The sequence below is a fragment of the Andrographis paniculata genome, unplaced genomic scaffold (genome assembly GCF_009805555.1).
Source record: "Andrographis paniculata isolate CXL003 unplaced genomic scaffold, ASM980555v1 Contig25END, whole genome shotgun sequence".
Taxonomy (NCBI): Eukaryota; Viridiplantae; Streptophyta; class Magnoliopsida; order Lamiales; family Acanthaceae; genus Andrographis; species Andrographis paniculata.
This window is the reverse complement of record NW_026137546.1, coordinates 635580-660206: the sequence shown is the minus strand read 5'-3', so window position 1 is coordinate 660206 and position 24627 is coordinate 635580. Positions and strand designations below refer to the sequence as shown.

General features: G+C 37.0%; 4 protein-coding genes and 1 pseudogene across 13 annotated transcripts; 3 read left to right on the top strand and 2 right to left on the bottom strand.

The window, feature by feature from the left end:
- The first annotated feature begins 3324 nt into the window (after positions 1-3324).
- LOC127245775 (uncharacterized) lies at positions 3325-7110 on the top strand. 3 transcript variants are annotated; one of them, XR_007837486.1, is made up of 4 exons: positions 3325-4276; positions 5030-5687; positions 5777-5861; positions 6828-7110. XR_007837486.1 is itself a non-coding variant. In XM_051266810.1 (3 exons), the coding sequence occupies exons 1-2, from the start codon at positions 3378-3380 to the stop codon at positions 5673-5675; spliced, it is 1545 nt and encodes a 514-aa protein (XP_051122767.1). In that variant the 5' UTR covers positions 3325-3377; the 3' UTR covers positions 5676-5687; positions 5777-6794. The 3 variants fall into 3 exon arrangements, 1 of the variants encoding a protein (XP_051122767.1); XR_007837485.1 differs by having other exon boundaries at positions 6804-7110; XM_051266810.1 differs by lacking the exon at positions 6828-7110 and having other exon boundaries at positions 5777-6794.
- Positions 7111-7477: 367 nt separating this feature from the next.
- LOC127245796 (PRA1 family protein B3-like) lies at positions 7478-8914 on the top strand. Of its 3 annotated transcripts, none has more exons than XM_051266844.1 (2): positions 7478-8256; positions 8642-8914. In XM_051266844.1, exon 1 carries the CDS (start codon positions 7579-7581, stop codon positions 8212-8214), a length of 636 nt encoding a protein of 211 aa, XP_051122801.1. In that variant the 5' UTR covers positions 7478-7578; the 3' UTR covers positions 8215-8256; positions 8642-8914. The 3 variants fall into 3 exon arrangements, with proteins under 3 accessions (XP_051122801.1, XP_051122803.1, XP_051122802.1); XM_051266846.1 differs by having other exon boundaries at positions 8623-8914; XM_051266845.1 differs by having other exon boundaries at positions 8620-8914.
- A 1128-nt stretch (positions 8915-10042) lies between these two features.
- LOC127245795 (protein RETICULATA-RELATED 6, chloroplastic-like) lies at positions 10043-18463 on the top strand. 6 transcript variants are annotated; one of them, XM_051266843.1, is made up of 13 exons: positions 10043-10936; positions 11166-11295; positions 11645-12175; positions 12452-12559; positions 12653-13201; positions 13465-13578; positions 13807-14464; positions 14614-15116; positions 15274-15512; positions 15595-15718; positions 16276-17237; positions 17609-17849; positions 18031-18463. In XM_051266843.1, the coding sequence occupies exons 1-7, from the start codon at positions 10326-10328 to the stop codon at positions 13951-13953; spliced, it is 2190 nt and encodes a 729-aa protein (XP_051122800.1). In that variant the 5' UTR covers positions 10043-10325; the 3' UTR covers positions 13954-14464; positions 14614-15116; positions 15274-15512; positions 15595-15718; positions 16276-17237; positions 17609-17849; positions 18031-18463. The 6 variants fall into 6 exon arrangements, with proteins under 6 accessions (XP_051122800.1, XP_051122794.1, XP_051122799.1 ...); XM_051266837.1 differs by having other exon boundaries at positions 14614-15512; XM_051266842.1 differs by having other exon boundaries at positions 14614-15512; positions 17596-17849.
- On the bottom strand, positions 14476-17848 carry LOC127245825 (cation/H(+) antiporter 15-like; annotated as a pseudogene).
- Positions 18464-20713: 2250 nt separating the features above from the next.
- LOC127245961 (alpha-soluble NSF attachment protein-like) lies at positions 20714-24414 on the bottom strand. The gene is made up of 9 exons (XM_051267135.1): positions 24123-24414; positions 23443-23492; positions 23269-23341; positions 22350-22429; positions 21946-22097; positions 21561-21720; positions 21426-21473; positions 21243-21323; positions 20714-21096 (listed from the first exon to the last, which is right to left on the bottom strand). Exons 1-9 carry the CDS (start codon positions 24265-24267, stop codon positions 21016-21018), a joined length of 870 nt encoding a protein of 289 aa, XP_051123092.1. The 5' UTR covers positions 24268-24414; the 3' UTR covers positions 20714-21015.
- Positions 24415-24627: the final 213 nt, after the last annotated feature.

Sequence of the window (24627 nt, the reverse complement as noted above, 5' to 3'; positions counted from 1 at the left end):
ATCTCTACTTTTGTATTTTATATTTTATATTAAAATTTTATTTCAGACATATATTTATTTATTTTGAACATAGTTATTTAGATAATATAAAATAATATTTAAATCTTATATTTATTAGTTTGTATATATATATATATAGTATTATTAGTATTTGAAAATATAAATTGATATATAATTAAAATATTAAAATATATGTTTAAATATTGTTAGATTCTCGTGTAATAAAATTTGTGAGGTGTGTTTGTGATGTTTTTATGCTTATTGGGTTTGTTCATCCATTTATTTAATTAATTAATTAATTATTTATTTATTTATTATTATTTTTATTATGTTACAATTCTCTATAAATATTATTAAAAAATAATATATACTCAGCATATTAATATTAATGTTATATGTAAATACCATTGTTAGCTAATTTAAATGAAATTTATCCACAGTAACACATTGTTTGTTTGGATTGTATTTGATTTTTAATTATTTTATTTGACTTATTATTTTTTTAATATGATATTTTATATTAAAAAATATATATATTTATTAAAAATCGTACAACTTTAAGGTAGAAAAAAAAAAGAATTTCAAACAAAAAAAAAAAACCCACAATTAACCAAAACTTATTTAGCTAAAACTAAAACATTCAAATTCAATAAATTCTATTCGGCATAATCAATTCAAATCATCGAACAGTACCCAATAATCACCCTAATAAATGGAGAAAAAAGAATAAAAATTAAAAACACAAACCAATCATATGTAGGAAAAAAAAAATGGACAAACCATGAAAACAACTACAATCAACATTTTTTAATTAAATTAAATGATAAATTTATTACCTACATATTTTATTAACTAAATATTTTTTCTTAATCTTTCGTGTTCTGATTAACTATTATTCGAACAACTTCCAAACGTATTAAAGCAAACAAATTAACAAATACATTTATTTCCAAGTAAAAAAATTAACAAGATTTCAATTAAATAAATAAATAAAGCATGGGCAAATTTCAAAACCTTCATGCACAAGTTTTACTTTTGTACTTTAGTTAGGTATAGAAGAATATAAGAATAATATAACATTATATATCAACGCTTCTATAATAGTACTCCATCCGTCACACATATCGTGTTTACTATACTGTAGACATGGTATTTTAAGAGGAGTATAATTAGTAGATAATTAAGAATGTATTAGTGAAAATAATTATCCGATAATATAAATAATTATAAATTAAAATTAGTTTAATTAAAATTTAAAAAAATAAAATTAAAAAGTTTAAAAATGATTAAAGTGTATAATCATAATCTAAAAAAGGAAAGTGACACGGTATGTGGGACGGACAGAAACGGCAACGTGGACATGGTACAGAAGGAGTATAATCTAAGGCTGCTAGATATATGAATGTGTTTATTTGTAAGATTATAGTTATTTATTTTGATTTTAAATAGTAAAATTTTGAATTGAAATAGTTGTTTGATGTGATATTTTGAATATAAAATTAAATTTTATTGTAATAAAATAAATAAAAAATGAGTGTTTTATTTGATATTTTTAGAGATAAAAGAAAACTAAAATAGTAAAATCAAACATAAAATCCCACAAGTATAGGTGTGTTTATTTGCGGGGTTTTGTTTTGAGTTCTGGTTTTGAATAGTAATATTTTAAATTGAAATAATTGTTTGGTGTGATATAAATATGTATTAATGTGATATTTTAAATATAAAATTCAATTTTAATACATTTTTGTATTTTACATATTCTATTTAGCTTGTCAACATAATCCCAAGTTATATATAAAACTAATCAAAGGACAATTAAATAACGATTATGGTCATATTTGTTGGTGTATTTAAATGTATTCTTAATTTAGGTTAGAGTGTTAATTAGAGCTAAATACATTAATAACTATTATTTTTTTATGTATTATTTGAATTAATTAAATCAACATATGTGGTATGTATTGTTACCATGTATTGTTAGGTCATATTATATATGTGATGAGATCAATCGTGATATATTTTGTGGGATTATATATTTTAACTGTCATTGAAGAAGAAATATGGGTTCAATTTATTTTTGAATTTTTTTTTTCACTTTTTTTTTTATTTAATGAGTGTTCTTTATAAAAATATATAATTTTTTCTCTAAATTATTAAATTTAATCTAATATTTCATCACCATCATCATTATTATTATTAAATCACCCGAATCATCTTAATAATTATTATCATTTTTTTTATGATGTTGGATCCGTAATTACTATTTTTCAATTACGATCAGAATAATCCTAAACCGAATTTAGTAGCGTGTAATTTAGATCAGTGAAACAAGTCACATTGGATGGATCTTGTATGGTAGACAAATTTAGAAGTATCGAAAGTTGAAATTTATAAACTCATGATAGTCACGAATTTTCAATAGGCTGGCGAACCTAATTATTATTATTTTCTAACTCTTTTGAAAATTAAAAGATTCTTTTAAGTAAGGATTGGATGAAATGAGGAATCCAAGTAGTCAAAAGTAAGCTACGGCATCTTATTTTTTCTTGCACATTTTCTCCTCTTGTCATCATTTAGAATATGACTTCTTTGAATTTTATTATTACCATGCATTACAATTATATAACTATGACATGCAAAAATTATAGTAATTATCATTGTATATATTTGGGAATGTATGAAAATTTAAGGTAATGATATTTAGGAGTTGATTGAATTTTATTGGAAGTTTTACTGTCAAATAGGGTGGGTTTGTTTGAAGGATTTTGGTGGATTTCCACTATTCATCCAATTTTTTTCCCCCAAAAACATCAAATCAAACACCTATTTTTCATTTTTTATATTATACTAAAAATCAATTTTACATTCAAAACATCACATCAAACCCTATTTATATCACATCATACAATTATTCAAATTCAAAATTTTTACTATTCAAATCCCAATTCAAAATCCAAACCCCCAAACAAATATAAAATGAAGTTAAATTATAAAAATATAGAACATCAAATCTACATGTATTGAATATATATATATATAACGGACGATAGAAAATTAATTATATTGAAACAACATACAAAATAATCCATTTATATTACACTCTTTTTTAACATAACATTAATACATAAATAAAATATGCAGGCACATCCAATATTATTCAAATTAAATAAAAAAAAAGTGTCCCATCTTTAAAAATGTATACTTTTTTTTAAAAAAAATCATTCTTTTAAGTTATAAAATAATATTTGTTCCATTTCTTTCAAACATAATCACTACTTAAGTGTCCTTTAAATCAAGAACTTGCAACCCCCAAAATTCCATAAATATTTACCCCAATTGATCAAAATCAAGAACCCTAATTTCAATTTCAATTTTTGATGGCATCATCATCTTCTTATTCCTTCCCTGATTTGTATTCTTGGATTGAAACCCTCCCTCCAATCCCTCAATGGAAGCCAAACTCTTCGATCTTCACTTTCAATCTTAGCCGTCCTTCTTCATCATCATCATCTTCTTCTTCTTCAAAACCCTCCATAAAGGTCTCAATTAGAAACCCTAATCCTTCATCTCTAACCCTTTCAATTTATGCAGACTACAGATTCCCCATCACTCTATGGACATCAAAAACCATAACCCTAACCCTAAACCCCAGCCCGGACAAGCTAACCGATCCCGGAAACAAAGCCTTCATCGAATCCCTTACAAACAACTTTGTCGAGGATGTCCTAAACTATGCATCCATTAAGTGCCCGTATTCTCGGGCGATCAAACTCCCTAATGAGAAAGACAAGCTTAAAGATGTCTTTAACTTTTGTTTTCTCACTCTTTCTTTCGTCGTATGCATTTATGAAGCTCCCGGCGACTTGCGTGGGTCGTGTCTTAATACACTTAAAGACCAATTTGCTTCCCCTAAAGCTAGGGATGCCTCTAGGGTTTTGATTAGGGTTTTGGGGTCGAACACCGAAGAAATTTGGATGCGTTCTATAAATCTTGCGATCACGAATTGGATCTTGGAGCTCAAATCGACTTATTTGTTGGATAGGTCGTTGTCTCCGTTGTTTTCTCATTCATTGTCGACTTTAGGTGGATTGTGGAAAGTTCAAGTGTATTGTCCCATTGTTGCTATGTCTATGGAAAGGTCGAATAATTCTTCGCTTGATGATCATCTCGAGTTTTCTCTTAATTTTCATCAACTCGAAAGTGTGATCCAATTGAATTATAAGGTGGGAGTTCGAGAGAAATGGATAGATGTCATGGTGAACGTTGACAACATAAGGTAAACTCGAAAAGTAAAATTTATTTTATATTCAAAATATTTTATATATTTTGGTTGATACATGAGTCTTTAATTTTAACTTTTAAAGTAATCATGTTAGGTAGAATCTTCTTTTACTTCAAACATATAAAAACTCAAAATATATGGATATATATATATATATACCAAAAGAATGCACTTCAAAATTTTTGTTCCCCCAATTTATTTACTATCCAACTTTTATGATTATATTATGTGTAAAAATACATTATTCTTTGTTATAAATATTATATTAACTTAAATACAAAGTAGGAATACAAACACAACCTTATTCTATTTTTGTTTTTTTTTGTATTTTGAAGTTTTTAATATGAAATAAATAAAAATTGTGTTTTGTATTAAAAAATAGAAATAGTTGTTATTTATATGAAATTTTTAAAAGAAAAATAAATAGTAAATAAAATAACACTTAATATGGTTTAAACTATTTAATTTATATATATTATAATTTATTTTTTTTGAAAAGATAAAGATAAAACTAATCATTAATTTAATACTAGTATTAAATAATTTTTTTTAAAAAAAAAACAAAACAAAAACCACGAAAAATAGATATTGCATATTTTTAGTATTTATAATTTTTGATAATTTCATCGTTAGTTATTAAGAATTATTAAAATATTTATCTTTATTAATTTTATTAGCTATTAAAAAATAAAAATTAAAAGAAGTCATAATTCAATTAATTAATTTATTTATTTATTTTTATCACAGGTGTGATGTTGTCAAGCTCCTATCGGATACTTTACTCTCGGAGCGCGGGGCCGGGACTTCCGAGAAACACTTTCCTTCCCGAATCGCTCTGCAAATCACTCCAACCCTAGAATCCAACATCATCGCCGTTTCCGTGGGAAAATCCTCCGACAATCCCGCCAAAGAAATCACCGTCGAGAAAGGAATCGAAGCCTCCTTCGAGCCGCCGTCCACCGTCGGCCTCAATTTCTCCACCGCCGAGAGCGCCTCCACCACCATCAAGCCCTGGAAGTTCGAGCAGTCGGTTTTCGGCAACGCCGCCAATCTCAACTGGTTCCTCCACGACAGCACCGACGGCCGGGAGGTCTTCTCGTCGCGGCCGTCGAGACTGGCGCTCATAAACCACAAGGCCTGGTTCAAGCACCGCTACTCCAACGCCGGCCGGGCGTTCACCCGCCAGGGCGGCGTGGTGTTCGCCGGCGACGAGTACGGCGAGCGCGTCTGGTGGAAGGTGGATAGAGCGTGCGTGGGCCGCACGATGGAGTGGACCATCAAGGGCTGGATTTGGGCCACGTATTGGCCCAATAAGTACCGGAGTTCGTACAGTGAGACTCGGAAGTTGGAGTTCAGGGAAGTGCTGCACCTGAACCTGAACGGCATCAATTGATGGTTGAAATTTGTAAGTGTTTTTTGCCGCCATAGTCTGGATCCCTTATATACGCTCGAGATCAACGAGACAGATATTAACCGCTTAGTTTTAATTGCTAGAAAATCGTCCGGCGAAGACGGCATTTCCTTCTGTACTCCGACGGAACTCCCTGCGTCTCTTTTCCAGATGTATGGTCTACTGTATGTAAGTTCAATTTATCATATTCTTTGTGACAAGTGTCTACTGCTATAGGCTTCCGCTTGTTATCTACGTTAAGGGTTACACTGCGTCAATCTTCAACTGCGTTTTCCTCATGTAAATATACCTCTTGGGACTCTTGAATGGGCCACAACTTAAGTAAATAGTCAGTGCTGTAAAACTAGAAATCCAAGTTCATTTTTATGCTAATAATATTTATAGTTTTGTGATTTAGAGTGCTGTTGGTGGTTGAACATTTTGCCAATGCTTGGTTTCCGATGAGCGGTGAACCTAATTCTATAGACTGTAGACTGCAGTTTAGTATGCTTAAAATTCGAGTGTGAGTTGCGGGCTTTGGATATATAGCATGTCAGTATTTCTTTCAAGTGTAGGAAGATGAGTTGTTACTTATTTGTTTGTCAAAACGGTTACTAGTAATCTACACTTCGGGTGTGTTAGTTCGTAGGAATTTGTCAAAATTTTATTATTCATCCAAAATTTTTTCTCAAAAAACATCAAATCAAACATCTATTTTTTATTTTTTATATTATACTAAAAATCAATTTTACATTCAAACATCACATCAACACCTATTTATATCACATCATACAATTATTCAAATTCAAAATATTTACTATTCAAATTCCAACTCAAAATCCAAACCTCCAAACAAGCACACCCTTAATATCTGATGCAGCTTTTTATCTTCCATCAACATGTGCCTCTGAAAACTCAATACAAAAAAATTCCTTTGATAGATGCTACTGCAAATGTAATACAATGTGAACGCACTTATATTTTGTTCATTTTCATCACTGGGGAAAAATTGCAATGAATTTCTCTTACATTTTATCTGGGTCTCTATTTATTCACTGCATATTGGAGCCTCGTGGTGTAAGATTTTATCCTGAGGTTTTGATATGCGATCGCCGTGAGCTCACCTTCCAGGTTGGTGACTTGGTATTCTTGAAGGTCAGACCCTATCGCCAAGGCAGCTTGCGCACAAGGTCATGCCCAAATTTTATGGACCATTCCGCGTCCTTCGCTGTGTAGGAAAGATCGCATATAAGCTGGATTTGTCAGCCACTAGTCTTATCTATGTATTTCATGTATCTCAACTTTGTCGAGTGTTAGGCGATCACCCAGTCGAGCCTCATTTACCCGACAACCTAGAGGTCGAGCAACTGCCTGTTTATGATCCTGAAGTGACAGACGATTGATCAAACGTGCCGGAAGTACGGGTGATTGGATTAAATTTTTACTATTCATCTTATTTTTTCCCCTCAAAAAAATATCAAATCAAACACATATTTTTTATTTTTTATATTATACTAAAAATCAGTTTTATATTCAAAATATCACATCAACACCTATCTATATCACATCATACAATTATTCAAATTCAAAATTTTTATTATTCAAATTCCATCTCAAAATTTAAAATTCCAAACAATCACACCCTAAAAATATGAAAATAAAATTTGAACGGAACTATTTTTATTTTTGCGCTTGTTTTTAAATAGAAACAAAAAACACGCTCTAAATTTGATCAATAATTTTAATTTATAGTAGATTGAAATCTCATTTCAAATTTACCCATCTGTCGTGACTTATGTATATATATATATATATATGGATCTGACGGTTCTCGTGCAAGACTGAACAAAGAGGCCAGCCAATCAGAATCGTTCGCTTCCTCTCTCTCTCTCTCACCAAATCGACAATGGCCTCTTCGCCGACGCTTCCGATCTCCAATCCTCAATCGGAATCTCAGCCGCCGATCGCAACCCCGGCGTTCCGAGCCTTCCTCTCCCGCCTCAACGCCACCATCCGCCACGGCCTCTCCCAGCGCCGCCCTTGGTCGGAGCTCATCGACCGATCCTCCTTCTCCCGTCCGGACACCCTCTCCGAAGCCGCGTCCCGCGTCCGCAAAAACTTCTCCTATTTCCGCGTCAACTATGTCTCCCTAATCGCGCTCTCGCTCGCGCTCTCTCTCCTCACGCATCCTTTCTCTCTCCTGATGCTTTTGGCTCTCCTCGCCGCCTGGGTGTTCCTCTACCTATTCCGCCCTGCGGATCAACCGCTTGTGATTGGGGGACGCACGTTTTCGGATCGGGAAACTTTGGGCATTCTGGTGGTGTCGACGATTGTTGTTATTTTCCTCACAACCGTCGGATCGCTTCTCATCTCGGCTATGCTCGTCGGCCTTCTTATCGTCTGCACCCATGGCGCATTCCGCGTTCCGGAGGATCTATTTTTGGATGAACAGGATCCTGCTAATACTGGATTCCTCTCCTTCCTAGGCGGCGCCGCCTCATCCGCGGCGGCCGCTGCCGCGCCTGTTGTTGCACGCGTATGATTCAGATCTGATCGGATCTGCCAATTGAACTGAGCCGAAGAGGTAATTTAGGCGTTTAGGGTTTCAAATTTAATGAATCAATTTCGATTGGCTCAACTATCATATTCTTTTGTGATTGGGAGTAATTTCTTAGGGTTTTGTTGAACATTTTGTGGCTTTACGTTGGATTCAAGACCCAAAATATCTACCGAGATTTATAATTGTTCAATCATCTGTAGAATTATCATAAATTCACCTGCAGACATTTTGTACGGCCTCTTACTGTGTTCATATACATTGATATACTATTGTTTTACAATTAACATTATCTCCTCCATAGATATTTCTTCATACAATGTTTTTGCCCATATTTGAGTCAATTTTATTGAATTTCTCTGCTTTTGCCTGTTATTGTCTTTTGAAAAGAAGTCGTTATATATATAAACAGAGGATCTACAGACATGTAAGTGTAGGTGGAATGTGGATAGCCGGTGGAATGTGGATAGCAGAAGATCGATGATTGGATCTGATCTTGTTTTTACATATAACTGTTTACTGTTCTTTCTCAGAGTTCTGGAGTAGAACTCATTAGCTAAATGGTTATATTGAATTTGGTTTGGATTTGTCTTGATCTTAGTGGGCTGTGAGAACCTGTGCATAATTAGATTTTCTGGATAAATCGTTTCCAAGTGTCTGAATCCAGAACTTTAATTTTTCGATTGTTGATTCTTGATGGTTTATACACATTTTATTTGTACACGAACACACACAAGACCTTGATTTGGGCATTGCTGTAGTGGATATTGCTGGTAGAATCTCAAAGAATTTCTGTTTGTCAACAACCTGGGTTCTTTAATTGTCGGATTACTAGTATTTAAGGCCAACATCGAATGATCTGAGTTCTTTGTATCCATTTATTCTGTGTTATTAGCATGCCATAGATTGTACGTTGTGTTTAGTCATAGATCCATTGCTTTCTTGCACTCGGGTTGATCTCATTTCTTTTGATTGTTCCCATTTATTTCGACTTTGTTCTTATTGTCTATCGTATTTCTTTCCCCATCTTACTTTCCCCACTCTGTCTCGAGCATGTTGCCACATCCCCCTTTTGTTACCTTATATTCGATTTTCCATGGTACTTCAGCCGAACATAAGTTTCATTACACCATGTTTTCTTTGTACGATATTTCGAAGCTCAAGAAACCGTGTTTTCTCTATTGTTTTGTTCTTGTGTTGATGTCCATCGTTTTGTTCTGTTTTTCCTTAATGAATCCTCGCCTATGCTTTGTTGACGTATGGATATTTTACTATGGTACATTGTATTTGTTCCGAGTTTTTAGGTTATGGAAAATAGTTATACGGAAGAATGGATTGTATCATATTGATTCTGATTCAGTTGGTCCAATGGATTTATGTATCAGTTTGCGTAGTGTTGTCACGTTTAATTTACAAATTATTAAATTCAATCGGGGATTTACTTGGAGCAATGGCTGGGTTTCTTACGTTTTAAAAGGGAAAAAAAATGCCTCTTTGTTCTTCCTTTCCTTTGAGCTTAAACACAGTTTGTACATTCATTTCTAATAAAATGTCAGCTCTTTTATTTGTCTTTATGCATAAAATTATTTATTATAAGATGAAATTATTTATTATAAATAGATTATATAAATTTTAACAAACACTTTTTAAAACATAATGTATATTTTCGAACATAATGGAGTTTCAAATATTTGTTTATATTACATTAAAATTAAGTAAAATACAATATAACCGAAAAACTATGGGGCGGTAATGTAATACCTCGAGTTTAAGAGGACCCACCCATTGCATCCAAACTTGGAGGAATGAACGAGGTGAGCTGTGAATGGACAAAAGGACCAAATTGTGTGCTAAAAGCCAAAGTGCAACTTCATGGTTGACAATGGAAGTTGGAACTTGTACCGGCCACTGATTCCGACGATTCAAAATCCACCACTAAATGATTCTCATTCATATTCATTATCGTCCACGTAACCAAAAATCCAAGCAGTGGTAGTAGTTCACGCTCTTTTACGTACACCTTTTTGCTACGACGAAGCACCGCCACCGGCCTCACCGGAGAAAACTACACCGACGGCGCATAATACGTATAAGTTATGGCACACGCTTTAAACGTCAGGCCGCTGGGGTTTTATTCGGTGCACCGCAAAAGGCGCGGCGGCGGTGGTGGTTCCCGATTGTCGGTTATTTGCCGCCGTGTTGACGGCTGTTCTGGCGACGGACGCCAGACGAGCAGGAGAGATGTGTTGATCACTCCGTTCCTCGCAGTCGGAGCGTATGTGTTTCGGTCTGCGGTGGCCAGGGCGGAGGATGAGAAGCCGATTTCGGAGGGGAGGCCAGTGGTTGGGCAGCAGGAGGTGGTGAGTTCTAGTTCTAGTTCCAATTCCAGTTCGACGGCTGAGACAGATGCGACTCCGGCGGTTGAGGAGGAGCTGGTGAAATCGAGGATTTACGACGCGACGGTTATTGGGGAGCCAATGGCGTTGGGGAAGGATAAGAGGAAGGTGTGGGAGAAGATGATGAGTGCGCGGATTGTGTATCTTGGGGAGGCGGAGCAGGTTCCGATTGGGGGCGACAAAGATTTGGAGCTTGAGATTGTCAAGAGTTTGAGGAAGAAATGCGTGGAAGCTGAGAGGCCGATTTCTTTGGCCCTGGAAGCTTTCTCTTGCGATTTACAGGAACAGCTTGATCTGTTTGTGGACAAAAGGTTCAATTTCCCTTTTATTCCTCAATACTAAGAATTATTGTTTGTACTTAGGGTTTCAGGCCTACTGAAATTGTTGACTGTAAAATTTCTTCGTGAATATCAATTGGTTGTTCAATAAGTTGAGGTTAGTGAGCTTCAATAGTTAATACCCTGAAACTGAATTGATGTGATGTTCAATTTTCAGTTCTACAAAAAACAGTCATATGTTTCTTATTTTAACTTGTGCCAGGATAAATGGGGAGATGTTAAAGTCTTTTGTAACTAATTGGCCACCTGAGCGTTGGCAAGAGTATGAGCCTTTGCTAAATTACTGCTGTGACAATGGGATTCGGCTAGTCGCCTGTGGCGTTCCACTCGAGGTAGTGACTGGAAACATGTTGTTGTGTAGATGGATGTATGATAAATTGGGCAGCTTTCAGCAAGTAAACAAGCATTTTAGTGTTACTGTTCTAAACCAAACAATCGATTGGATTGAAGTTGTGTGCAGTGGAGAGTTCTGTTGGGGATTATATTGATCTGATATTTGATTTATCCTTCATCTAGAAACATCTTATATGTTTTATTTGCATTTGGCACATAAGAATTTTCGCAACCATCATTTTCTTTTAGTATTGCATTGAAGCTTATTAACTTGATTAAGCTCCATAGTTTGAAAATGAGAAGGCATGAATTGGGGCCTAAAATTTTATTGATGTACTGTTTGCATAGGTTTTACGAACAGTTCAAGCTGAAGGTGTCCGCAGGCTTTCTAAAGCCGATCGGAAGAAATTTGTTCCTCCAGCTGGTTCAGGTTTCATCTCAGGATTTTCCTCTATCTCGAAGCGATCATCTGTTGATACAAATTTCTGGAGTCAGTCTGCTTCTTTTGGGTCGAGCTCATACCTGTCCATTCAAGCACGAGTTGTTGAGGATTACACAATGTCCCAGATCATCTCACAGGCTGTGACAAATGTTGGATCTACTGGCATGATAGTTGTAGTTACAGGTGCTAGCCATGTTGCATATGGGTCAAGAGGAACTGGATTACCTGCAAGAATCTCGAGTAAAATGCAAAAGAAGGATCAGGTGATAATATTACTTAACCCAGAACGACAGAACATACGCAGGGAAGGAGATACCCCTGTTGCAGACTTCTTGTGGTATTCTGCAGCTAGACCCTGCAACAGAAATTGCTTTGATCGTGCTGAAATAGCTCGAGTGATGAATGCAGCAGGTGGAAGGAGAGACACATTACCTCAGGTTAGTTTCTTATATACATTTGGTTTAGACATGGTGGTTTTTAAGTTTTTTACATGTGTGAGAACTTGAAATTTTGTGTGCTCTTCTTTGCCAATTGTCATGTGATGTTAATCCGTACAACCTTATCGTATCTTGACATGGTTATTTTAAAAGAAGTTTTGTAAATAGATAATTTTCCGTATCATAAAAGAATTTTTTTGTTGGATATTCAATGCGAAAGTATCCTCCATCTCCAGTGAATGTTTATGAGACGCATTTGTGATGGTTATGTTTCAGGACATTCAAAACGGTCTGGATCTTGGCCTCGTATCACCTGAAGTACTACAGAATTTCTTCGATCTTGAGAAAAATCCTATTCTTTCAGGATTGACTCATCAATTCCAGGTACAGTTGGTGGTTATACATTTCCATTTAATAAGAACTATAAATGTTGCTATGTGACTTTGAGGTTTTATTTCTTTCAATTCTCATTTACAGGGTTTCAGAGAGAGATTATTGGCAGATCCAAAATTCCTGCATAGGTTAGCTATAGAAGAAACTATATCCATTAGCACCACACTGCTAGCCCAGTACGAGAGGCGTAAAGAGAACTTCTTTCAAGAGCTTGACTATGTTGTCACAGACACATTAAGGGGAACAGTTGTTGATTTTTTTACTGTGTGGCTTCCAGCACCCACATTGTCATTCATCCCCGTTGTTGGCGACATGAGTACGCCTGATGGCATAGAAGCAGTAAAAGGTCTTTTGGGTTCCATCCCAGACAATGCATTTCAGAAAAGCCTTGTAGGGAGGGACTGGAATTTGAATCACAGAATTGCATCAGTGCTTGTTGGCGGTCTTAAACTGGCCAGTGTTGGATTCATTTCTAGCATCGGCACTGTGGCTTCCTCCAATATGTTGCTTACGGCGCGGAAGCATCTTAATCCTAGACTGGCCACAGTACAACAGAATAAACGATCACCTATACTGAGAACAGCACTTGTATATGCTGCATTTCTTGGGACATCAGCAAATCTACGGTACCAGGTTAGTAAGCCTTTATTTGGATAAAATAAATATTAATTTACATATTCATTCACATTTAAATTGACAGTATTTTTCACCTTCAAATTGGAAATTGGTGAAAATACTTTGTTAAAGATATTGCGACCTTTGTTTATGCTGCATTATTCAATGAGATAATTTGGTCTAAGCTGTGCTCTGTTCTTTTTAAGATATGAATCCTCTTGGGGTTACTTTTGAAACATATATATATATATTCTAGTTTAATATGTTTAATATATATGCAGGTTATTGCTGGAATAGTGGAACACCGAATTTCGGACCAGTTCTCTGACCAGATATTTCTTGTGAATTTAATCTCTTTTGTGGCTCGAACTGCAAACTCTTACTGGGGAACACAGGTTAGTAGTCCTATATAGCCTTCTCAAAAATGAACTTCCATACATGAGCTGTTCCCTATTTTCTCTGGTCAATGATTATGTGTCATAATAATGGAGCAGAAATGTGGCTGCATTAAGCCTCCCTTAAACATAGGCTGAATTGTCCTCTGTTTACTTCAAATTTGATTCCAAGAGGTGATTCTCAGTTTAGTAGTCAACTGATGTTTGTATTGTTAATAATTGATGCAGCAATGGATCGATCTTGCACGCTATACAGGACTACAGGCGCGTAGAAGTGAAGACATATCCTTCGAGATTCCAGATTCTACAAACTCTGCTGCATTGGAATGCCAAATCATAGAAGAAACCAGCATTGATGAACACAACAAGCAATAGATCATACTCTTGCTGTCCCTTTGTACATGCACGGTCATTACAAAATAAGAAATTTGGGTCTTCGCCATTCTTGCAAATTTTGAATAATATTTTGCAGTATCAGAGGTTGAATTGGGTGGAAAATGAGGATAAACAACATGCAGGAAATTTTCTGTCGATATGATTACAATGTCCACTTCAGGACATTTACAGAGGTTGTATTCTCTTGAGGTATTTGTAGTGTAATTTCCTTGGAAGTTAGATGTGTTCTTGCATGTGTATCGGCGTGTAGTTTATTGAAAGAACAAAACGTTCAGAAAATATGGTACAGCTCATTTTTCTTGATTATGAAAAGAGCTATTGGTTTACTGTATGTTGAATTGTATCATAACTGCAAAGGAATTTACACATTTTTGTCCCTTGTTTGCTATTTCTGATATCCTGTTCTAGCTTTTTGACAGAGATGAATGTAGGCATTGATCTGCCGAGCTCTCCCTCCCACGGGTCATAGTGCATCTACACAAAACCTCAGGTGAGTCCCCATTATCTAAACTCTCTACAGTTTTCGAGTTAAGGCATTAAATCACTCATTGATGTTGCAGCAGATGGACGATTGGACAATGGTTCACGGCTCATCACTGCATTTCTCATCTTTTTCTTATTAAGCTTTTCCCTGTGCAGTCTTTGTTGTTGCACAACCAATACTGACGCCGTTGTTCCATAGTCTGTTGATGCCAGCATGTCGCCAATGACGCCAAGTTCAGGACATTCGCTCCAAGTCCCTAGCCCCATAAGGATCTGTGATGCTTGGTGGCGTTTCCCTACTATCAGTAAGTCGAAGCAGTTCTCTAGGATCTTCAGGGATGATGCTAGGTCCACACCATCCTTGACGACTTGTTCTTGGTACATGAAGTTCTGGTTAACCATGTTGGCCTGACGAACTTCGTCTATCAGATGGTTGTCCTGCTTTCTTTCTCTAGCACTATCATTCCCAAAGAGTAAGAACCTGATGATTGTTAGAGTGACATTCTCGTGTCTCGCCATTCGAGCTCCATAGCTTAGTGACTCTGCATCATCTGGACCTCCAATGTAAATGACAGCAACTCTGTAGATGGCCTGGTTGTATATAATGGACATTGAGCCAGTTAGGATTCCTCGATCTACAAGGATTCCAACCGAGCATGGTGCGCAGCTCATGACTTGGGTGTTCATATTCTGCATAGCCCTGTTCTCCGACCATACGGAACCATCTATTTCCCAGTGCTTGTGGAATGGCAGAATGACTACTGTTGCATTCTGATCCAACGCTAACCGGCAGACGTCGTGGTGTGTTGTTTGCAGGTGGGATATGGCACTGAAAGATTGGAGAGTGACGCAGTCTTCGTGGTAGAGGTGATATTGGTGCAGAGCATTGATTATCCGGCCTGATCTCGAGTTGGTTGGCTGCAGCATTCGCGTCGTTTGATGAGCTACGAGCATGGGCGTTGCTCGACCGAGTAGCTCGATCAAAAGGACAGCTATGACAGCAATGGGGCTTTCTGGTGTCGGGCAAGAAGCTTCGAGTAGATTCACCATTGAAGGTACAGTTTCTGGATTCTTGACGCAGACTAATATTCGAAACTCCGTATCGTATTTCATGTGCTGAATAGTCCTTCTCCTTAGGGAAACGAAACTCTTGGTTGGATCATAGAGCAATTTGATCAAAGGAGCTATGACTGCTGTCACAACTATGACTGAAGCAATGCTCAGAGCAAATTCTTGTTCTGTAAAAACCTGTCTTCAATATGTGAGTTTCAGCTTTGAGTTAAGAACTATTTGATGCATAACTGATTATGGTCCGATTGGAGTTAATCAGTACTATTTTGATTAAGCCCGATCATCACATTGTAATAGTATACATAATACATGATTGTTGTCGAAACATCATGTGTAGTGTATATTATTTGTATATGTTGTCAGTTATATATTATATATTCTGCGATGTTAAAATATAATACGGCAGACATGTGCTATATATATGTTACTATTGTATGTTGCATTATATTAACATAAATTGTATGTTTATCTAAATTATGATCTATACTTTTTAATCGATGGTGTTATGCCGTGTGAACTATTATCATATATTGTAAGGGCTATTATCATGTGTTATTAATTCATATGATGTATTCATATAAACTGTGTTTTGTCTATATGTAATGTCCATATGTATGCAATGTGCTGTCATTAGAGTGCTGAATGATATCATTCAGCACTCTAACCGCAGCCATTTGATGCACGTATTTTTTTTTCGTCGGAGAAGAACAATTTAGAGTTTAACCATACCCCGCCGTCTCTCAACAGGTTGTACAGAACAAGTTCGCAGGTTCCTCTCGCATTCAGCATAAGCCCGAGGACAACTGCGTCGCGTGCCTTCATCCCGAAGAAGTGAGACATGGCTACAACAGAAGCTACTTTGGACACACAGGAAATGAAAATCAGCATGGCTGCAATCCACAACGATCGCGGATCGACTTTGAAGAAGTCCGTCTTCAGCCCACTGGTGGTGAGGAATGTCGGGTAGAGAAACTTCCCGATGGGATAATCGAGCTTGGAGATTATAGGCTCGCCTAACGGCTGTCCATCTGGCACGACCAATCCAAACACCAACGGCCCGAGCATGAAATGCTGTCCGATGAATTCTGATACGAATCCCGCCAGAAGAGTCCCAACGAAACAGAGATGGATGTATCGCTCAGGCAAGGTCCTACCGGAAGGTATTCTTTTCACAATCCTGCGGATGACGGGTCCTACGACGAACACCATCCCGAAGATGAACATAAATGTGGATCCAACCATCATCAGTGATTGCAGAGGTCTGTCGAAGGACTGCAGCAGTCCTAACACTATAGCTACAAGGCTTATGCCGAGAACGTCGCAGAGCAACGATGTTGAGATCGCCATCTGGCCTAATTCACTGCTGTCCATCTTGATCTCGGTGAGCAGACACGCGATGTTCGGGAATGCGGTGAGGCACTGGCACGCGGCGAAAAAGGGGAGTGCTTGTGCTAACGAATCCTCCATGTGTACGTATCTTTTTAGCAGGAAAGCGAAGGACACGGTCAGCGCCAGTGTCCCGATCATGGCGGAGATGCCGATGATCGAGGCCTTCCTCCCGGGGCGAATCATCTGGCCGCTGTCCTGCTTCACGCCCACCGCAAAGAAGAAGAACATGATCCCGAAGGTTGCGACGGTCTCGAGCGTCACGACGCTCCTCGCCGGGAACAGATTCTTGGAGAAGATCTCCTGATTACCCAACAGAGAAGGTCCGTACAACACTCCTCCCTGTTTTTTTATACATATATAGAGTGCTCTAAAATCGCATACATTGCTGATGAATCTGTTATATGTGTGTTTTTGTGGAAAATGCAAGAAAATACTCGACTCGACTATTAAATGACCATCTCACTTAAAAGTAGTTGGACGACGACGAATTGGTGACAGTAATACTCGAACACGGGATGTCCTGACTTTGTTACCATATTAATTATTAATCAACCAAGTCCTCTAATATGGTATTAAAGTCGGGACGTCCCGTGTTCGAGTCCTATTGTCACCCATTTGTCGTCCACGTGCAATATTTGTATGTGATGCGTATCCATTTTAAGTTTCTAGGTAATATAGTGATATTTGACAGACTCGACTGAAAACTCACCAATATCTGGGAGACGATGGAGGATTGGCCGAGGGGGCGGAGGCAAAACTCGAGGGCCTGAGATGTGATGGAGATCAAGGAGAGCTGCATGAGGATGAGAGGGACGGCGTAGTCCAAGGGGCTGCGGCGGAAGAAGTTGCCGAAGGAGGCGTACCTGCCGATGTATTGGCATGCAATGTACTTGTTTCCGGCCGACACTGAATCCGCCAATGGTTCTTCCATGGTAACAACCCAACCCACCTTTATTGTTATTGTTATTGCTATTACTACTACTGCTACAATTATTATTATTATTATTATTATTATCTGATAAGGAAGGAGAAGAGGAGGAGGAGATATTGCAGAAAAGAAAGGTCATATTGAGATCTCATTTGGTCCTTTTTTGTGTTCATTCTGAATCTCAGGTGCTAAAGCTAAAATAAAATGGGAGGTTCTCCACGAGTTTAGTTTTGCTGTGCAGTGCAGAGCGGAAGAGGCTTTATAATTATTATTATTATTATTATTATTATTATTGGTTGTCTCCATTGCCAGGTACGTACATATCTATCTATGTCCATTCTTTGCTAAATTAGGGCGACGGTTATTGACTTGTGCTAATTAAAGCTATCAAAGATATCAGAGCGAAAATATAGTAGCAGTGACTAGTGAAATTAGTTTTAATCGTCTAGGCGGATTTGAGGATATATGATAATTTAGGAATTTAAGATATGGATCGCCTCCATGTTAGTTTTACTTGCTGAATTGATGTTGTCTATTTTGCACCACATTTCCAATTTCCGATAATGTTGAGTTATTTATATTATATTTTTTAATGAAAAATCAATAATTTCGTATGAAATACTGTTATCTTTTATGTTATTGATATGATTTTTAATATTTCATATAAAATAAAATTTCAAACTAAAACAGTAAATAAATATATCCATTATGTTTGTATAGTATCAATAATGTATAATTTGAAGTATAAGTATATTATATAGTACCCAAAAAAAATAATTAATTGAACTAGAAATACTATAATCATTTTTATTTTATTTTTATAAATGTTAATTAGGCCTGTCAAAATACTCTCTTGAGTGCAAGAGAGTATGTCACGTGGACAATAGATGTTACCATTAGGCCCATAGTAGATCTTAGAAATTAAATCGTGGGCTTACATTAGTGGCCCATAAGCCCAACATTCAGCTTACCAGAACTTGTTTTGGTCCACTTTATTGGCCCAAATGTGAAAAATGTAATAATTTATTTACTCAATCTTCATGATGTAAGTTATTAGTTTGGTATATTTTTAACAATTATAAAATTTAGTTTAATAGGTTGATTTTTAAACAACAGCACGTGGAGCTGTCGGCAATTTACAAACAACAAATGGGCCTGTGATATGGGTCTGAGTTGACATTACATTGGGCCGAATGGGCCCTAAACACTGCCCGTAGAACTATCAGGATCTGTTCAGACAGGACGTGCTTCTGTCGGCCGTTGTGCGACATTACCGTTGGGCTCCTATGGACGGGGAGAGAAGTGACTCTGGGCTCGTTGGGCCTTGGCAGCTACGCGTGAATCCATCAGGGTCTGGGCAGAGAGTGCAACAACTATTGGGCCTCTCAAATGGGCTTTTGTTGACATTGCATTGGGCTATATAGTCCACGTAAAAACAATATTTGTTCCTAATAGTCCAGGATCACTGCACGTGTGTGTCTGATTTTGGGTGGACAGACACATGTTTTTCTGGCGGCAGTTAGATGGCAGACGCGCACGTGGTTGGGATTCTATGAAGCAACAGCACGTGATCGTGTCGGGTGTTTGGAGACCATCATTGGGCTTGTCCAATGGGCTTACGTTGACATTACATTGGGCTCCTTGGGCCGGGACAGAAGCGACTTAGGCCCGATGGGCCTTGACAGCACATTAAGCCGACAAGGTCCGGACAGACAGTGGGAAACCTATTGGGCCTATCAATTGGGCTTTTGCTGACATTGTATTGGGCTATATAGTCCACATAAAAAACAACATATGGGCCTAATAGTCCAGGATCATTGCACGTGTGTCTGATTTTGGGTAGACGTTAAATGTTCTTCTGTCGGCTGTTAGGCGACATATGTGCCGGACTGCACGTGGTTGGGCTTCTATAAAGCAGACAGCACGTCAAATGGGCTTTTGTAGTCGTTACATTGGGCTATACAGCCCATACAGAAACAAATTGGGTCTGATTGTCCATGACTGCTGGACGTGAGCTTTGGGCCGACAGCATGTGCTTCTGTCGGCTTATTGAGAGACAGTTTCTGGGCCTGTCGATGGGGTCCACACTGACTAGATTGGACTCAACTGAGCCTGGGCTGACATTCAATTGAACGGTTGGGTTTTTGGGAGACAGCATGTGCTCTTGTCTGCTCTTGGACACCTATTATTGGGCCGGTTGGTGTGTGCTGTGCAAGTAATATATCAGACCATACGGGCCTATAAGGAAACCGTGTTGGGCCTGGTGGGCCCAACCACTGTAAGTAGGTTTGTCTTGCTTTTGGCAGACAGCACGTGTTCATGGTTTGGGTGTCTTATGATAATGTAATCATGTATTAAAATATTAATATATTATGATTAGATTTTCTGTTACCATATCATAGCATGACGGTTCGATTTTTCCAATCAGTTCTGAGAAAAAAAAAAAAAAAAAAAATCCCTTTAAATCCCTTTTGAGTAGAAAGTAAATATGTAAGTATTTGATGTTTTTCTTTTAAAAGGAGTACAGTTAATAAATATTTCAAAAACTTTTAAAAAAATGTGAAAGTAAATAATATCCAAGTCTTGCTCGGTTTTGACCCACCCGTTTTCTGTAAGATGACCACTTATAACCCGCCCAACAAGGCCCATTCTGCCCCAAGATGTAAACCGTGGCTCAGGCTTATAACCCCTAATGGGCCCAAACGAGGTAGAGCTTATAATCTAAGTCAGCCCAGCCTTAAATGCACCAGGTTCAAGGCGGCCCACTATAAATATAAAACCATCACCTACCTACAAAATCAACAATATGAAACTTGTACACAATGTACAATCATCTTACATCCATCTACACACACATTGACAGGCAATAATTATTACAACCAACCTTCCAAGAAAAACATGAAATTTTGTCTATAAAAGTGGGGCTTAAGTAGTTTTACAATGAAATTATGGCTATGGCTATGGCCATGGAAGGGAACCTGTATCTTATTATTCATTCAATACAAATAAGGCATCCAGTTTTGTTATAATATATATATATATATATATATAATAATACAATACATACTAACTAAAGCTCAAAGCAAGTGAAGGTATGCATGCTGCTGCATTCAAAATAATTCGAAACATAATCAACAAAAAGAATTACTTATCACCTCAAGACTCAAGAGTTAGGTGAGATCATCCTCCTCTAGCTCTTTAGCTTTCAACCCCTCCTTCACTCTCAGCAGAAGTGTTGTCCTCCAAGAATCCTGAAATACCCCGACCGTTAGAGAATAACGACCCTAACCGATTTTCCACAGCACTCGACTCACTCAAATCATTGGTTTCGAGGAGATTAAAAAAGTGAAGATAACTCAACCAGATGCTAAAGGGGTGAATGTGAAAATTTGCTAACCAGTTGGGTCATGCTGTCGTATTCCTTCACGGCGTCAGTGAATTTTGCAATGTCTTCCTCATCGACTGCAGCGGCTAAGTCCTGTAATTTATGTATTGTATGTCAATATCACCGGTCGAGATATTGATCAATTGAATAAGTTAAGATAACAAAACAAAAAGGGTTTTGATGTTATGGGCACACCGATAGTAACTTGTACTCGCGTGTTCCGGAGAATGTTGGGTCCAAATCCTGTAGAGAAAGTGGATATTTGTGTTCAGGTGATAACATGGGATAATAATAATGAAATGTCGTAAAACAACTGAAAACAATAATTACTTGGTATTTGTCTAGAGCATTGGTTATTGCGACGACATCGCCCTTGCAGAGCTGGCAAATACCAGCATTAAGGAGATGCCCTTTAACTCCATACTTCAACAAATTATTAGTGAGAGAGTGGCGCGCTATCTCTTCATAAATCTCAATAGCCTTCTGATATCTGTAGAAAAATGAAGCATCATAAATCCTTCGACTACAACAGCATGTGGACTCACAATACGTATGAATGAATTCCCTAGTTAGATATACTACAGATTATAATGATTGTAAATGTAAAGCTGATGCATGCAATTAACAGAAGGCATAAAAATGAAGAAGTATGACACAGAAAAGGTAATGATTCCTCGGGCGAGATCTGAATATGCAGTTATTGACAAAACTTAACTGTTCTAATTGAGCAGAAAATTGAGCAACTTTCTGTTTACACTGATTTGCAGATGTTGATACTTCTTCACTTTGGAAAAGATCAGCAGCTCTGTCATAGTAAACAACAGCCTTCTCCAAGTTTTGTTCTTGCTCATGCAACTCTGCTACTTCCTGCAAGGAAAAACATCTCTCGAATATTATTTATTTTGTTTTCAATTGTAAAATTATTACTTTGAATGTCTCCTTGTCCCAAGCAATACAACAACCAATACGACAGTAAATGTCATTGATTAATCATAACTAAACATGGGAAATTTTATGTTTTCCATCCTATATAACAACGGGCAGGGCTTGATTGCCGTATGGGAAACATCATGTCTATAACATCATCACCGGATATTGAGATGTTTCTAAAGTTCGTACCTTGTAATATCTGGCAGCCATATTAAGTCTTCCAATATCTAGAAATACATTTACTGATTGCTCTAGGCAGGATATTGACTCTGCAAAATCCAAATGCATTAATTGACCTGTAACTTCCCCACATGAAACTAAAAAACAAAAAATGCTGGAATGCTGGGTCATAACTCATTAGGTCAGAACTTGAACAAAAAATAAGGATATATGTATGGAAAAAAAGTTAATAATAATAATAATAATAATCAACAAATAATGAATGCGTTTAAGTACGATGAAAAAAATGAGAAGTAGGTTTGAGATGGTTTAGTCCTAGAAGACCTGTAGAAGAAAGGCCTAGTTCATGCTGCACAATTAGGAAGTCCATAGTTTATATCAAAACATGAAAAGTGAGCTAAAAAGGAAGGGAAGGAATTTGGAAGGGACATTATATTTGAATATAAAGGAAAGCATGCATTTTAAATAAATACAACGGCAACATCTGATCCATATTGTCAACCACCACATAATGAAATAGTGGCTAGGATGATAGTGATTATCCCATACCATGGGATAACAAGATACATGTGTCCACTACTTTTACCTAAAAACTCAAAACAATTCCTCAGATGCAAAAGTTTATTTCCCCAAATGATGAAAGTCAGTACTATTCTGTTAAGGACAGGTTTTCTCAATCAAATTTTTAAGGAGTCGGCATTGTGTGAAAAGAAAATCTTCAGACTCAGGTAATTAGGAACACAGTCATGGGCCAATGAGGGCCAGATATGTAGTGAAGTGGAAGGTCTTAAGATGCAGTAACTTCTAACATATCGATTATCACATCCTTGATTAAATTTAACTAGTTTCTTCACAGTTCTCCAAAAATTAACACAAAATCAAGACTTAAAATAAAAAAGATGATAAACCACACAATAACTGCACGCACCGTTTATGTTGGTTTTTTTGTAGCAATGTGCAGCATCAGCATATGAATTAGCAGCTTCGTGTTTGCTATCCATCTAAAACCAGTTGAAGAAACACATCTTTCTATAAAAACGTTAAATAAGAGGAATATTGACCTTAAAGCAAAGGAAGCTGCACTACAAGGCATAGACCTTACCTTCAAATGACAATTGGCCAACTTAACATACACAGCACCTGCCCGATTCCCTGATAAAACCATTATTTCAAGATTATATGCAAGTAAAATAATAATTCCTCGAGCAACAATCACTTTTAATTTACACTTCTTTTCACATCATATTTCCTTCAAGATAACTGAAGTTGGTCAAATTCATCCTTGTGGTATAAACTGATAGCTGTTGCATTGCTTATCAAAAGTTACAAGCTAATGCACCAGCAATCAGCTTAAAGACCATTCAAATCAACACACATTGCGTGCATATTTTACACAACTTGAACAAGGAAGTGTCAAAAACTGAACGCTAGTTTTATTGCCATGAAGGAAACCTGTTCCAGTGATTCTGTAAAAAACATGTTTGCAAGATGAAATTATGCAAGCACAATCTAACTACAATTATTACCTAATAACATCTCAGATTAACTAAAAAATCTGCTCCTAGGACAAGCCTCCTACACTACCACTTTTAATTTCCAACTAAAAACCAAATCCATACATCGATTGTCATGAATCCAACATATATTCAAGGAACAAGCGATAGATGAATGATTCGTTAGTTTCTTCACAGCAATAAACACAGAATAACGAAAACAACTTCACCGATAAAATCAAAACGACTGCAGAAATCAATATGCATCATCAATTTAGAGAGTATTTACATTCTTTGGCGAGCTTGAAGGAATTCGCGGCTTTATCAAACAACTCAGAAGCGTCTTCGTATTTGGAACCGAAGAGTCCCCAGCCGCTGAGCTTCTTCTCGGCTTTCTGCTCGAAATCTTCACCTCTTGCCAAATGATCGCCCATTTTTCCCCTCCTTTTTCTAATCCTTCACGCAAAAATGACCCCAACGCGGCTCGATTTTGTAAGGAAGGTGAACGAGAAAAGTAATCGACCAGAATCGGTAAGCGATCTCAGAAAAGACCTTCTATCGTCAACACTTCTGGCTAAATACCTTTCGTCCTCTCCAGTTCCTTTTCTCTTTTTAAATAATAATAATAACAATAATAATTGGGCCAATTGAGGCCCAATTTATTGGGTTCGTTTATTCCTTGTGGGCTAGAGTCCTTTCTGTAAATTACTTATGGAAGTATGGTAACACGCTTTATCATGTTAAACAAAAGCGCGTTTGTAACCTATCATTTTCGTGAAATTAGAACTTTTCCC